Genomic DNA, 11,636 nt, shown 5'->3' on the forward strand with positions numbered 1-11,636 from the left:
AAACAGAAGAAAAAAAGCTGCTCTATATATATATATATATATATATAAGAGAGCTCACAAAAAACACACACACAATGTTATTATAAACGATTAATTAATAAAAAACGAATCTTGTTTGTTGTTACTTCTGGTATACCTCGTTATGAACCACCGCACCGATTTATCGCATCGCTAATTGGTTTGTCTTGAGTTTTTCCTTAAGCCACATTTTTTTTTTCGTTTTATAGATATCACTGCAAGTCTGAGTATGGACGGGAGAGTAATTGATTCAGTCGGAAACCAGAATGCTCAATCTTTATTTAATATGTCGTAATGGAGTATGAATACATAATATATATCAAATTGATATATAGCTGTCACGTTGGAGAGTATTGTGGAACTAAAAGTATTTTGCGTGACGATAAGACAATCTCCTCAGGTTGACGACATAATCTACGTGTCTTCCTCCCAGACGGTCTCCGTGAGTATGGCGATGTTGTCCAGGCCACGCATCGGTGCGTACTCGAGCGTCCACATCACATTCGTGAAAACGACTGCAGCAATATTATGAATAATTTATCAATGAGAAAATATCGTCGCGTATGATATCGTTATCGTAAAAATACGCGTGAGTTTGATATACGTATCTGAGATCGTAAAACCTTAATAGCATTCACGAGATCGTCGCTAATTTTATCTCATCCGATTTTAGGTAGATCTTCAATAAATAAATATTTTCGATTCTCAAGAGGCATGTAAAATTAAAAATGTTTGGTATTGTAATTCAAATTGAATTTCTATCAAAGCGAGGAAAAATTGTACAGCATGCATCACAGATGAAATACAAGTAACTCAGAAATATCGATTCCTCTCAACAATGGTTGACAATATACTCGGACAATACTAAAGTTTCAGATTTAGAGTAAGACCGAGAAATATATATATATATATATATATACATATGCTGATCCTCATTTTGCGAGATTAATTATCCGATAAATGGATAATTAATATAATAAGCGAGTTTGAAATTGGAAATTTGATTCATTACAGCCCAATCCTCCGTTCGCCCGCCGTTATTATGCCGCAATTTTGCCAGAAGTATGGAACACCTTTTAATCAGCACGTAGAATTAAAAGGCAAATTTTGTAATTACATTATTATACATATAAATAATTCAACAATTATACAACTCACTAGAAGTTTAGTGTGGCCTTTTCAGAACGCCAGCCACTCCGGTTTATCGCGAGCTGTTAAAGGTGCTCCGTACTTCAGTCCAATTTCAGTCGCAGCACTTACGCATCTCGCCCTGATGCAGATCGGCGATCAGCTCAGGGCACGAACTGTTGCAGGGATTTATAGGAGTGAGACGCAGCTGAGTCGCGCCACGAAGCTGAGCGAGAGCGATTAGACCAGAGTCGAGCTCGACCTTCTTGTAGCTCGGGCTATTGTAGTCTGAAGACATGAGCACCCAGTTGAAATGCGCCGGCGAGACTGTGCTGGAGAGGAAGTACGGTCGTTGATAGTACTTTCTGAGCACCTTCACAGCGTTGATGTCACAGTTCTGCCAATGGACAAACCACTTGGCCACCTCGGGGGCGTGCACGCGTCGAAGAAATGCCGCAAGATCGGATGAACCAGTACGCAGATTCGAGGTCAAGGCGCAGGGTACCGTCTCCATCAACCGCTCGTTCTCCAAGTAGAGCTGTTTGCGTCGGAAAATAATGTTTCTTCATATGGGATCGTCTTTGCAAATATCACGCTGATTCTTTGCTATGGCAATTTTGTCTTCAAAGAGAATTCAACTTTCGATAAGTGGAAGTTATCTACATTTTTTCTTCAATTTGATTCCTGAAGAAGTTAAGCATTTATAATAATAAGGCAACAAAATTCATCTATTACTCACATGGGTGATATTATCAAACCAGAAGTAATCGGTATTCATGACTGCCCATGAGTCCATTGCGTCGGTGATGATGGCTGGTGCGTCGCGATTCAGGTAATTGTCAACCAGATTACGATACCGAACGTCCGATAGACGATCAATCGTCTCCAACGCCTCGCAGGTCTGCAAGAAAGTTCTCTGTCAATTATTCAAGCGTGAATCTTAGGTATCTTAGATATATTTCTTCTTAAAATATTACATCTCAAAAACCGCAATAGAATCTCTTTTCCAAACGTATAAAGATTGATTTTTCTTATTCCGAAAATACAATGCGTACCACGCAATCCTCTTCCGTGATAGTGTAATCATTGTAAAAGGGGTTGTTGATCATGCAGTTTTCATAATAGAGCGGCTGCCAGTTCCAGATCGGCAAAACTTTTATCAGCAGCAGACGGCTGAGGGCGGTGAAATGAGTACCAACGAAGTCCAACTGAGCTGCAAGACACGCCAGTGTACCCAATACTATCAGCACCAGGGTGCCACGACAGACGAGTTGCAACCATGAGCGACGCATCGCCGCTACGAGCGGCTGGCATATAATGTCCATTTCTTCCTCAGTGAAGCCCGCCTGTTGGCAATACCTGTAAAGAAATTTTGGATGCAATAACAGTCCTAGTAATGAAGAAAAAAGATCTCCATCGCATAATTATAGAAATAATTCTTCTCCATAAATCTGCTTTTTACAAAAATGATTATAATAATTTGGAAAAATGTCTCTACTTGCTTATATAATTTTGAAATTATTATTACTGATGCAAATTTTTTAATTTCTTTTTTACTTAGGTGATAAGAGCACAATGAAAGTATAAAACAAAAATCTAATACGACTTTATGAATAATTCCACGCATATCAAAAGTGACTCGTTACTTGTAAAAGGAATTCAGCTCATCGTCAATCAGCCTTAGCTTCTCGGAATGCGTCATCTCATGCTGTTCCTTGGTGTACGCCTTACGCGGCTGTTTCACGCACTTGCTGCTCGACATCGTGACAGATTCTTTTGTTGTTTCACCGACGTGCAAGAATAGTATCTCTTCTCTTGCAGAAACGCAATATTCCAGGATCCGCGGCAGGAAAGGAACGGGCTCGTCGCTATTGAACCGCGACCGTGCATGCGCGCGTTGTGTCTACCTACACGATATATTGATCGGCACCGTCGGCGCATGGACGGCGCGAAAACCGAGATAGACCTTCGTCATTTTCGGAATTTTTTATCGAATCTTTATCTTCTGCTTTGATAAGCGACGGATTTAGGCAGGCGCTTTTTATGTAAAAACCGATCTTACTGAAGCTACATTTTTATAAAATACGAAAGGAAACGTCAGTAGAAAATTTACATAAAATCTAATTGAAGATATTATTTTATTATAGAGAAATTTTGATATAATAGGGTAACTGTTCCTATTAATGTGCCTTTTAGCCAACTTGCTTATTACTGAATTAATTATTAAATATTGTAATTTTATCTGCTTGTAATCAATATGTGAGTTTTTCAACTATTTCTTTTTCTTATAATATTTTTTTTAATCTAAAAAATGTTAATACTTTATAGTATTTTTGACAAAAATAAAAAACATGTTTTTATCCCTATTAGTGAGTCCTCTAAGCGGCGATGGCCCTATTAATGTGTCCCCAATTTGTGTGCCTATGCATATTTGACTCATTTGAATATATAGTTATTAAAACAGGTAATAAATTTAAGCTAATTGTTTTTAATATTACATAAATCATTATTTCAATTATATTTATTTCAATGTACACTTATAACACAACGTTCTCAGCTCTAATACAGAGCATTAATAGGGACAAGCTTAAAATCTTGTACGTATTACTAGATTCACATAAATTCCTCATATCTTTAGAAAAATATTTAAAATACTTTAATACTAAAAAAATAAAATATTATCTTCGGTATCGTATGCATTAATAATTTAGCTTAACAAGAAAAAATATTTTTTCTTATTTATTCGTGCTAGTTTTCTTTATGACTTGTCGAAATACAAAAGCACACTAATAGGGACAGGCATAGTAATTGGAACAGTTACCCTAGGTCAATTAAAATGTATTTCGAATGTATTGGATAAACGTATTTTTTTATTATACAATATATTATTATATTTTCAGATTTGGTTGTGAACGATCCTAATGGTAATGTTTGCTCATTCATAATCTCGAAAATTTTTCGGTACACATCATTGCCTTCGATACTCTAAATTTATTTCTGTACGTCAACTTTATCGGCTGGCGATAGGTAGATTCCATAACGATCTGCGACTGGTCTATACGATCTGTAACTGGCTTACGATCGTATAACGTAAACAATAGCACAGTAGACAGTAGTAAACAGATAGGAACTGATAGGATATATAGAAAAACTCTGCTACATAATTATAATAATCTGTGGTAATTAAAAATAATATTATATACACGCACAAATTATCACAGGTAAATATACATGAATGTATCGTACCGTGTGCAATTGTTTGTGCTGTCTTTCTCGGACCAAAGTCCGAAAATTCGATTTATAACAATTCCATAAGTCGAACGTCAACGACAGTATCAACGAAAAACAATGGCAATGCAATGCTTGAGATTATTTGGTGAGTATCAAGTATTTTCTATATAATACTACGGGAAAGATTATTATTTTAAATATTGATTACAGCAAATAATGTGCCTAGAAGTGCATACACTGTCAATGTCAGCCGACACATTACCTCGCATTCTATGCTGCCAGACACACATAAAATGTTGTACCAAACATGCAGGTATTTTATAATATTGTGTAGGCAATAAATTACACCTCTATCTACTTTGCATAGATATAATTAATTACCAAACAAAGTTTATCATCGCTATTAAAACTTTGTAATTGCAGAGATTTCGCTGAGGAGGAATTAAAACCTATCGCAGCAGAGACTGATAAAAAACATCTTTTTCCAAAGGAGCAGATCAAGAAGATGGGTGAGCTAGGTCTTATGGGTTTATGCATCCCTGAAGCATTAAACGGAACAGGACTAGATTACCTGGCCTATGTTATAGCTATGGAAGAAATCTCTAAAGGTTGCGCAAGTGCTGGAGTAATAATGAGTGTACAAAATTCCCTCTACTTAGGCCCTATAGACGCATTCGGGACTGATAAGCAGAAAGAAAAATACATCGTTCCCTATATGAGCGGTGAGAAAATTGGCTGTTTTGCTCTCAGTGAACCAGGTAATGGATCTGATGCTGGTGCAGCGTCTACCATTGCCAAAGCGGACGGCAGCGTTTATATGATTAACGGCACCAAGTCGTGGATAACAAGTGGGTTCGAAGCCAGTGCGATAATTCTCTTTGCGACGACTGACAAGCTCAAGAAGCACAAAGGTATAAGCGCTATCGTAGTGGATAGCCCGATAGCAGGCCTGAGCCTGGGTAAGAAAGAGGACAAATTAGGTATACGAGGTAGCAGCACTTGCTCCTTAATCTTCGAGGACTGTGAAGTGCCACAAGATAACATTTTAGGCAAACCAGGAATGGGCTTTAAAATCGCAATGATGGCTTTAGGTATGTGACAATCATTACGTGGATTTTTACAAGTAATTATTATTCAAATATAACGTAATATTCTCTCTGTAGATGCTGGCAGAATAGGAATCGCTGCACAAGCGTTGGGCATAGCTCAAGCATCCTTGGATTGCGCGATGGATTACGCATCCAAACGCCAAGCCTTCGGCCAGTCGATCATCAAGCTGCAAGCGATTCAACAAAAAATCGCTGATATGGCCCTAAAATTGGAAAGTTCAAGACTGTTGACGTGGCGAGCGGCTCAGCTTAAGGATAATGGTAAACCGTACACAAAGGTGCGTTATAAATATTTGGATAAATATTAATTCATTTTAGTAAAATATTTAAAATATTGGATATATAATATGGTCGAATTTTCTCTGGATATCTTCTTATTTTATCTCATATATAATATTTAAAATTTTAATCTTATCCCATATATATATTTTTCTATTGATTAGATTTTATTGGACAAGGTAAACGCGCTTCTATGATTGCGTAGAAAAAAATTTTTAAGTAGTCACGATAGCATAAACTTTAATCGATTTAATCATCAACAGATCAAAGCAATAAAATCATTTTAAACGAAAAAAAAAATAAGGTAATTTCCACAGGGAATGAACAGATCTTTCGAGTATAAGATCTCAAGTAGAAGATCTAATGAGTGCCAGTTTGCAGATGTAAAAATTTATATCGATGTCTAGTTTTTGCCAAACTCTTGTGTCCATCTGTTTTACATTCTCCTCAGTTATAAACCAAGAAAAGTCCGAAGTTAATATCACGATACAAGTAAATTTTTGCATATCTGCGATCTGGCTCTCTCGTTGATTCTTGATCTACTGTCAAAATAATTTCTTATTTGCTAGGAAGCCGCTATGGCCAAATTGTCAGCATCGGAAACCGCCACATTCTGCGCTCATCAGTGCTTACAGATTCTGGGAGGGATGGGATACGTGTCGGATATGCCGGCGGAACGTCATTACAGGGACGCGCGTATCACGGAGATCTATGAAGGCACATCGGAGATCCAGAGACTTGTGATCGCCGCAAATCTCATCAAAGAGTACGGCCTCAATTGAGATCGCACGACTCACTCACGTAAGATAATTCTTCAGTATCTTTCTTTTATATGTATATCCAAAGAGAGAGCAAAATATATTTTATACATATTGCATCTAATATTAGATTTTGTATATATATATATATATATATATATATAAATTATATTTTTATATGGAGAGAAAAGTCGAAATAAATTTCATATGCTATGCCTTCTAATTTTATTAACTCTTGGCTAAATACTTGACTGGATCGAGAGACATACGCACATACGCGCACACACATACACATACACTTACGCATATACGTATGTATGCAAGAAAATAAAACGCATATACACGTGCATATATACATATATACACATACACTGGTATTTCACTATTAGCCCTTTGGCAGCGATACGGAATTTTTTCCTTTCCTCTTTTTTTTTCTATCTATCCACGATTTTTTTTCTACCCTGCTTGTACATCTAGAGCAGCTAGAGCCAATCTATTTAAATAACTATTATCGTAGGATAACAAGTGTAATGTGAACCGCGTACATGTGTGAAACTCTCGTATTTAACAAAACGAACGACGTAGTCGTGGAACAAAGGCGGACTCCATTAAAGTTACGAGCTTGTTTGAACGACACAGATGTGCCTTATTTCGATCGGTTTTCCCTCGTCGATAAAATGGTGAATAAATACGTGCCCATGTTTCTCTGTGTTTTCTCGTATGTGTCAGATACATCGAGTACAAATACTATGTGCACTGTCGCGACTACCACTGTTCGTACATGAATACGAAGATAAAAGCTACCTTAGACTACATGCCTTCCAACGAGAAAATACAGAGAATACATTTACTTTGTGCAAATGACAGTTAAATTATATACTTCTCGTTATTGTTTTTTAATCTTTAATCGTATATTTAATTATAGATCCTATCACTAGGTGAGAATGCTGCTGCGAGTCCAACCCATTAAAAGACTACTTTACTCTCATTTCATTCTAGGAGTCAATTCAGTAAAAATAAATGTAACCATTCCCAAAATAAACTTTAAAATATCTCGTGTACATCGAGTTTTGCTTTTGTTATGAACGAGATAGTTACAAAACTATCTTTTTTTTGTTACGATATTTTTTCTCACATAATATACTGAAGAAAAATTTAAAATTTAAGGATGATTATAATAGTCTATAACAGGTTACGAGCAGCGTTCCAGAATACTTCATCGGTTGTACTAAGAGATCCATTGGAATGCAAAAGAAACATTTATATATATATAATTTGAATTTCATTGTGTATGCCTCTTTCTTTTTATATATATATACAATAACGCACTCTTTCGCCGTTCACCCGCTGTCACCAATATTGAAATAGCCTAAACTCTGCTTCTCTACATATGTGTGTATATGTATATCGGTGTGAGCACTTTACATAGAATACATCATCTCCCCGTCCTCGGTAAACAATTTAGAGTGTAATATGTTAATAACATTATTGTTAGTATCGCAGTATAATTAAAAAATCCATCAGTTTGGTCCTAACTCTTTAGGGAATAGGTACATATACACGTCTCGCGCTCGTCGATAACGAACGTAATGAAAGAATAGAGGAACATTATAGATTGAGATCTATCGTAGTACCTTGCCTCGTGGGATCGTAAAGGGATCCCATGAAATAACTATAGATATACATTTAAAATCCTTAGAACTTTTCAAATCGATCCTCCTGATCACATATACACTTTCGTAGAATTGAGAAAATACTCTCGAGCTTTCTTTCCAAAATACACAATCTAATACATCATACTTTCGGTTGAAATAATAGTTCGAGATACAGATCATTAATATGCAACATTTAGATTTTCAATTGTACATTAATATATTAAACTGTGGAATTTTTTAACTATTAAACTACGATCAAACTTGCGATGTTAAATCACATTATTTCCTTTGTTTTTTTTTTCTTTATGTACTTTGCAGCAAGCATTTTGTCGATCATTAATTGAACTCCAATATCTATTATTATCGAACTACGAACTGCTGTTAAGTAATCATAACGTTTTTATCTATGATGGTTTTCACGAAACCAGATTCTTTTCATAATTACGCATTAAACAAGAGAACCAGAAGATTCTGATTCCTTCCATTTCTTTTTCTTTTATAATAATAACTACATTATAATCTTTGACTGTAGATACATTTATCTAAAACGCTTGTAAATGTAAAATAAATTAAAATTGTAAGTAATTTATAATAGACACTGAATCTAGACACGTAAATTCCAGAAATCGTCCGAATCCTGTGGAATCGTCTATGACAGAGCGTAACAGGGTGTACATCTGTAGGTATGCGTCTGTATTTGTGTTGACATGTATAAGGAAATTGATTTAACCGTTCATAATAGAAGCTATCGAAGCCTCAATCATCAGCTCGCATACCCCGTACTTCACCTTGATGTCTTTGCTGCAATTGAACATATAAAAAACATTTCAAAAACGAATGAAATTTCTGACTTCTAAAACAAATATAGAAGACTTGCGTAAAACAAGATAATCGATTTAATTAATCTTCCAGCGGACGCGTCAGTATACAGAGAATATCGCAGAATAAGACTGAAAGTTCGAAAGGTTAAAGCATAATATCGTCAAATAAACATGCGAATGTTTATGATATTTAAACGATCATTTATTTTAAAAAATAAGTGTTACTTTTTATTAAAAAATAGATTAATAAAAAAAAGTCTTATTCATATTAATTTAATTGTAATTATTGAAAATAATAATTGTCGTCGAATGTTTTTTTCTAGTAAAATGAAAACATTTGTTGCATTTGAGGATGATGGTTGCATTTTTGCACAACTTGCATTTCCCTCGCTTTTCACTTCCATTAAGCGTATATCCTCTAGGAACAAATTTGCCCTTAATTTTCTGAAAACAAATGCCCTGATATCTTAAAAATCGATTCTACGTAAATAACATACGCTAACGGAACGCGACCTGAGCGAATCGATGGCCCGAAAGATACTGAAGGAATATCTTGGAAAGCCGAGACTCAAAAAAATAGATTTTACCTGTATTCCCTCCATAAGACTGGTGCGCATGTACGGAGAACACGCGCGCCCGCTGGAAGGTTTGAAAAACGGAAGAATTGAAAAAAAGTGAAATTCTTCTTACCCTGTCTAATTCTTCTTTCGTATTGTCTTCGATTGCTCTAATATCCTCCATGGTTAAACCATACCAACCATCTATCCAGCAGAACACTTGCCTATGGAAATTGGTAAACAGGCGCCGTTCCGCCTTTTGAATGAATCCTTCGATGCGGGTCTGCAGACCGAACCATTTGAATTCACAAGTGACTAGCTTGTAGCACGTCATCACAGGTTGAACATTATGCTTCCAATCCTTCCCAACGAGAGGGCCCCGTCCTGTCTTTTGGGACTTGAATTTAGATGGATCCTCGTCCACCTTGTAATCGGCACTTGCAATCGAATCGTTGGCAATATCTATATGCACTATCTCTCTGATCTTAAGCTTATCGGGCGGCAATTCGTGAACCTGTTCGTAAAAAGAAAACACGTAAATAACTAAAAATACTAGCCAAACTCGACAATACTTACATTATGCTGATTGCCGACGTCGCCAATATGAAAGGACTCTATCATAATCACGAAATTATCCTTCATATACCCTGGATTCTGTAGAAAAATCAAAGTAACGATTACGAATATATTTAAACTTAATATCTTGTATATGTGAATAAATATAGGCACAACACTTACAGTTATGACTGTCTTACAATAGGGATAAGCGTTCCAAGCCTCTTCATGGATTTCTAGCGAGTTCTTTGGCAGTAAAATGCGAATAAAAGCAGGCACTTTACTAGCTAAATGATAAATCTTATATGTATATTGGCCTGATGAGTACTTTCCACCAAGTAACGGATAATCCGTAAACGGCTCATTCTTTAATACTTCAATGCCTTCTCCACCGCCTGTATTATTTTTACTAGCCTCTGCTACAGAATACAGTTGAGCTACTTGATACTGTTAAAGAGAAAAAAAAATATATATACATATAAATTCTTGATAATATTGAAGGTAGGTTAAAGTCGTTATATAATTTATACCATGAGATATAATTTATATATGTACTTTGACTTGTTTTTGTGAGAACCGTTCATTCATTTATTAATTCTTTTGGTTTGAGTTTTTTTTCATTCATTAACACAAGAAAAAAAGAGAAAAGGATTTAAAGTCCATCATAGAATGTGAATTTATTTCTAGAATTGATACTTGAAATAAAATGATAATCATACAATCATTGTTATTAAGATATATCTCTCTTGGACATCACTTTATTATATACTCTGAGACAAATAGATAACGAATAGAAAAATAGAAACAATAATTTAAACAATAACAGATAATAATAAAGTAATAGATAATAATAAAGAAACTTGTGTGTTTGTGTGATAAAATAGGCTTCTAATTACAAATTCAGCATTGTTTATGCAAGATAACTCTACATAAGTACTCAGATAGGCACATGTGCCATGCGGAGGATAATTAGATGATTGGCGAATTTTCTTGATTGCACGGCAATGCTAAGATTAATTTCAACTGTCTGTTTTTGCAATCTAACGTCCAGGCAGGTCTCAAACTGAGTCATTACGAGGAGCGGGACTCCTGTGACAGATCAGACACGTACCTCTTCCACTGTGAGGGGCAGAGTGACACGGCTGTAACAAACAAATAATGAATTATGTCAGCGTTATATATCGAAAGACAAGGAGACGAAGAAAATCAACGGATAACGTAATCGTGTCCTTGAGTCACAGGATGGAGAGGGGACGCATTGCCGCAAGATGTATGTATCGCCCGGCCGATCTTAATTACATGAGAAATCAAAGCTGATCAATAAATTTGTGAGATTTATAACCGAACGATCCGCATCGTACGCGGTCGTTGCCGAGGAAGTCTAAGGTCAACCGAGATTCTCTGCAAAGCTGCACTTTTATCGCACTTCTCGCTGCTGATCAGAAATCATCGTATACTTGAAGCTTCGGCGATAGAGAGAGAGAGAGAGAGAGAGAGAGAGAGAGAGAGAGAGAGAGAGAGAGAG

General features: G+C 35.9%; 3 protein-coding genes across 7 annotated transcripts in view; 1 reads left to right on the plus strand and 2 right to left on the minus strand.

Moving 5' to 3' along the window:
* Positions 1 to 254: 254 nt before the first annotated feature.
* Positions 255 to 3,202, minus strand: LOC108765079 (uncharacterized). Its single transcript, XM_018513598.1, has 5 exons — positions 2,793 to 3,202; positions 2,202 to 2,505; positions 1,886 to 2,047; positions 1,279 to 1,684; positions 255 to 533 (listed from the first exon to the last, which is right to left on the minus strand). The coding sequence occupies exons 1-5, from the start codon at positions 2,906 to 2,908 to the stop codon at positions 433 to 435; spliced, it is 1,089 nt and encodes a 362-aa protein (XP_018369100.1). The 5' UTR covers positions 2,909 to 3,202; the 3' UTR covers positions 255 to 432.
* A 1,055-nt stretch (positions 3,203 to 4,257) lies between these two features.
* On the plus strand, positions 4,258 to 8,872 carry Arc42 (Activator-recruited cofactor subunit 42). 4 transcript variants are annotated; one of them, XR_001940302.1, is made up of 7 exons: positions 4,258 to 4,522; positions 4,588 to 4,690; positions 4,801 to 5,468; positions 5,541 to 5,764; positions 6,335 to 6,566; positions 7,041 to 7,203; positions 7,449 to 7,680. XR_001940302.1 is itself a non-coding variant. In XM_018513666.1 (6 exons), exons 1-5 carry the CDS (start codon positions 4,495 to 4,497, stop codon positions 6,545 to 6,547), a joined length of 1,236 nt encoding a protein of 411 aa, XP_018369168.1. In that variant the 5' UTR covers positions 4,258 to 4,494; the 3' UTR covers positions 6,548 to 6,566; positions 8,802 to 8,872. The 4 variants fall into 4 exon arrangements, 3 of the variants coding, with proteins under 3 accessions (XP_018369168.1, XP_018369166.1, XP_018369167.1); XM_018513666.1 differs by lacking the exons at positions 7,041 to 7,203; positions 7,449 to 7,680 and adding an exon at positions 8,802 to 8,872; XM_018513664.1 differs by having other exon boundaries at positions 7,041 to 7,680.
* A 29-nt stretch (positions 8,873 to 8,901) lies between these two features.
* vib (phosphatidylinositol transfer protein vib) overlaps positions 8,902 to 11,636 on the minus strand; it is a 3,445-nt gene continuing 710 nt past the window's right edge. For both annotated transcript variants that reach the window (XM_018513668.1, XM_018513667.1), the window contains exons 2-6: positions 11,223 to 11,253; positions 10,295 to 10,558; positions 10,133 to 10,210; positions 9,690 to 10,070; positions 8,902 to 8,979 (exon numbers count right to left, since the gene is read on the minus strand). In XM_018513668.1, the coding sequence (XP_018369170.1) occupies positions 8,935 to 8,979; positions 9,690 to 10,070; positions 10,133 to 10,210; positions 10,295 to 10,558; positions 11,223 to 11,253 (799 nt within the window). In that variant the 3' untranslated portion in view covers positions 8,902 to 8,934. The remainder of the gene's footprint in view (positions 8,980 to 9,689; positions 10,071 to 10,132; positions 10,211 to 10,294; positions 10,559 to 11,222; positions 11,254 to 11,636) is intronic.

Source organism: Trachymyrmex cornetzi, unplaced genomic scaffold, assembly GCF_001594075.2.
Source record: "Trachymyrmex cornetzi isolate Tcor2-1 unplaced genomic scaffold, Tcor1.1 scaffold47, whole genome shotgun sequence".
NCBI classification, from domain to species: domain Eukaryota; kingdom Metazoa; phylum Arthropoda; class Insecta; order Hymenoptera; family Formicidae; genus Trachymyrmex; species Trachymyrmex cornetzi.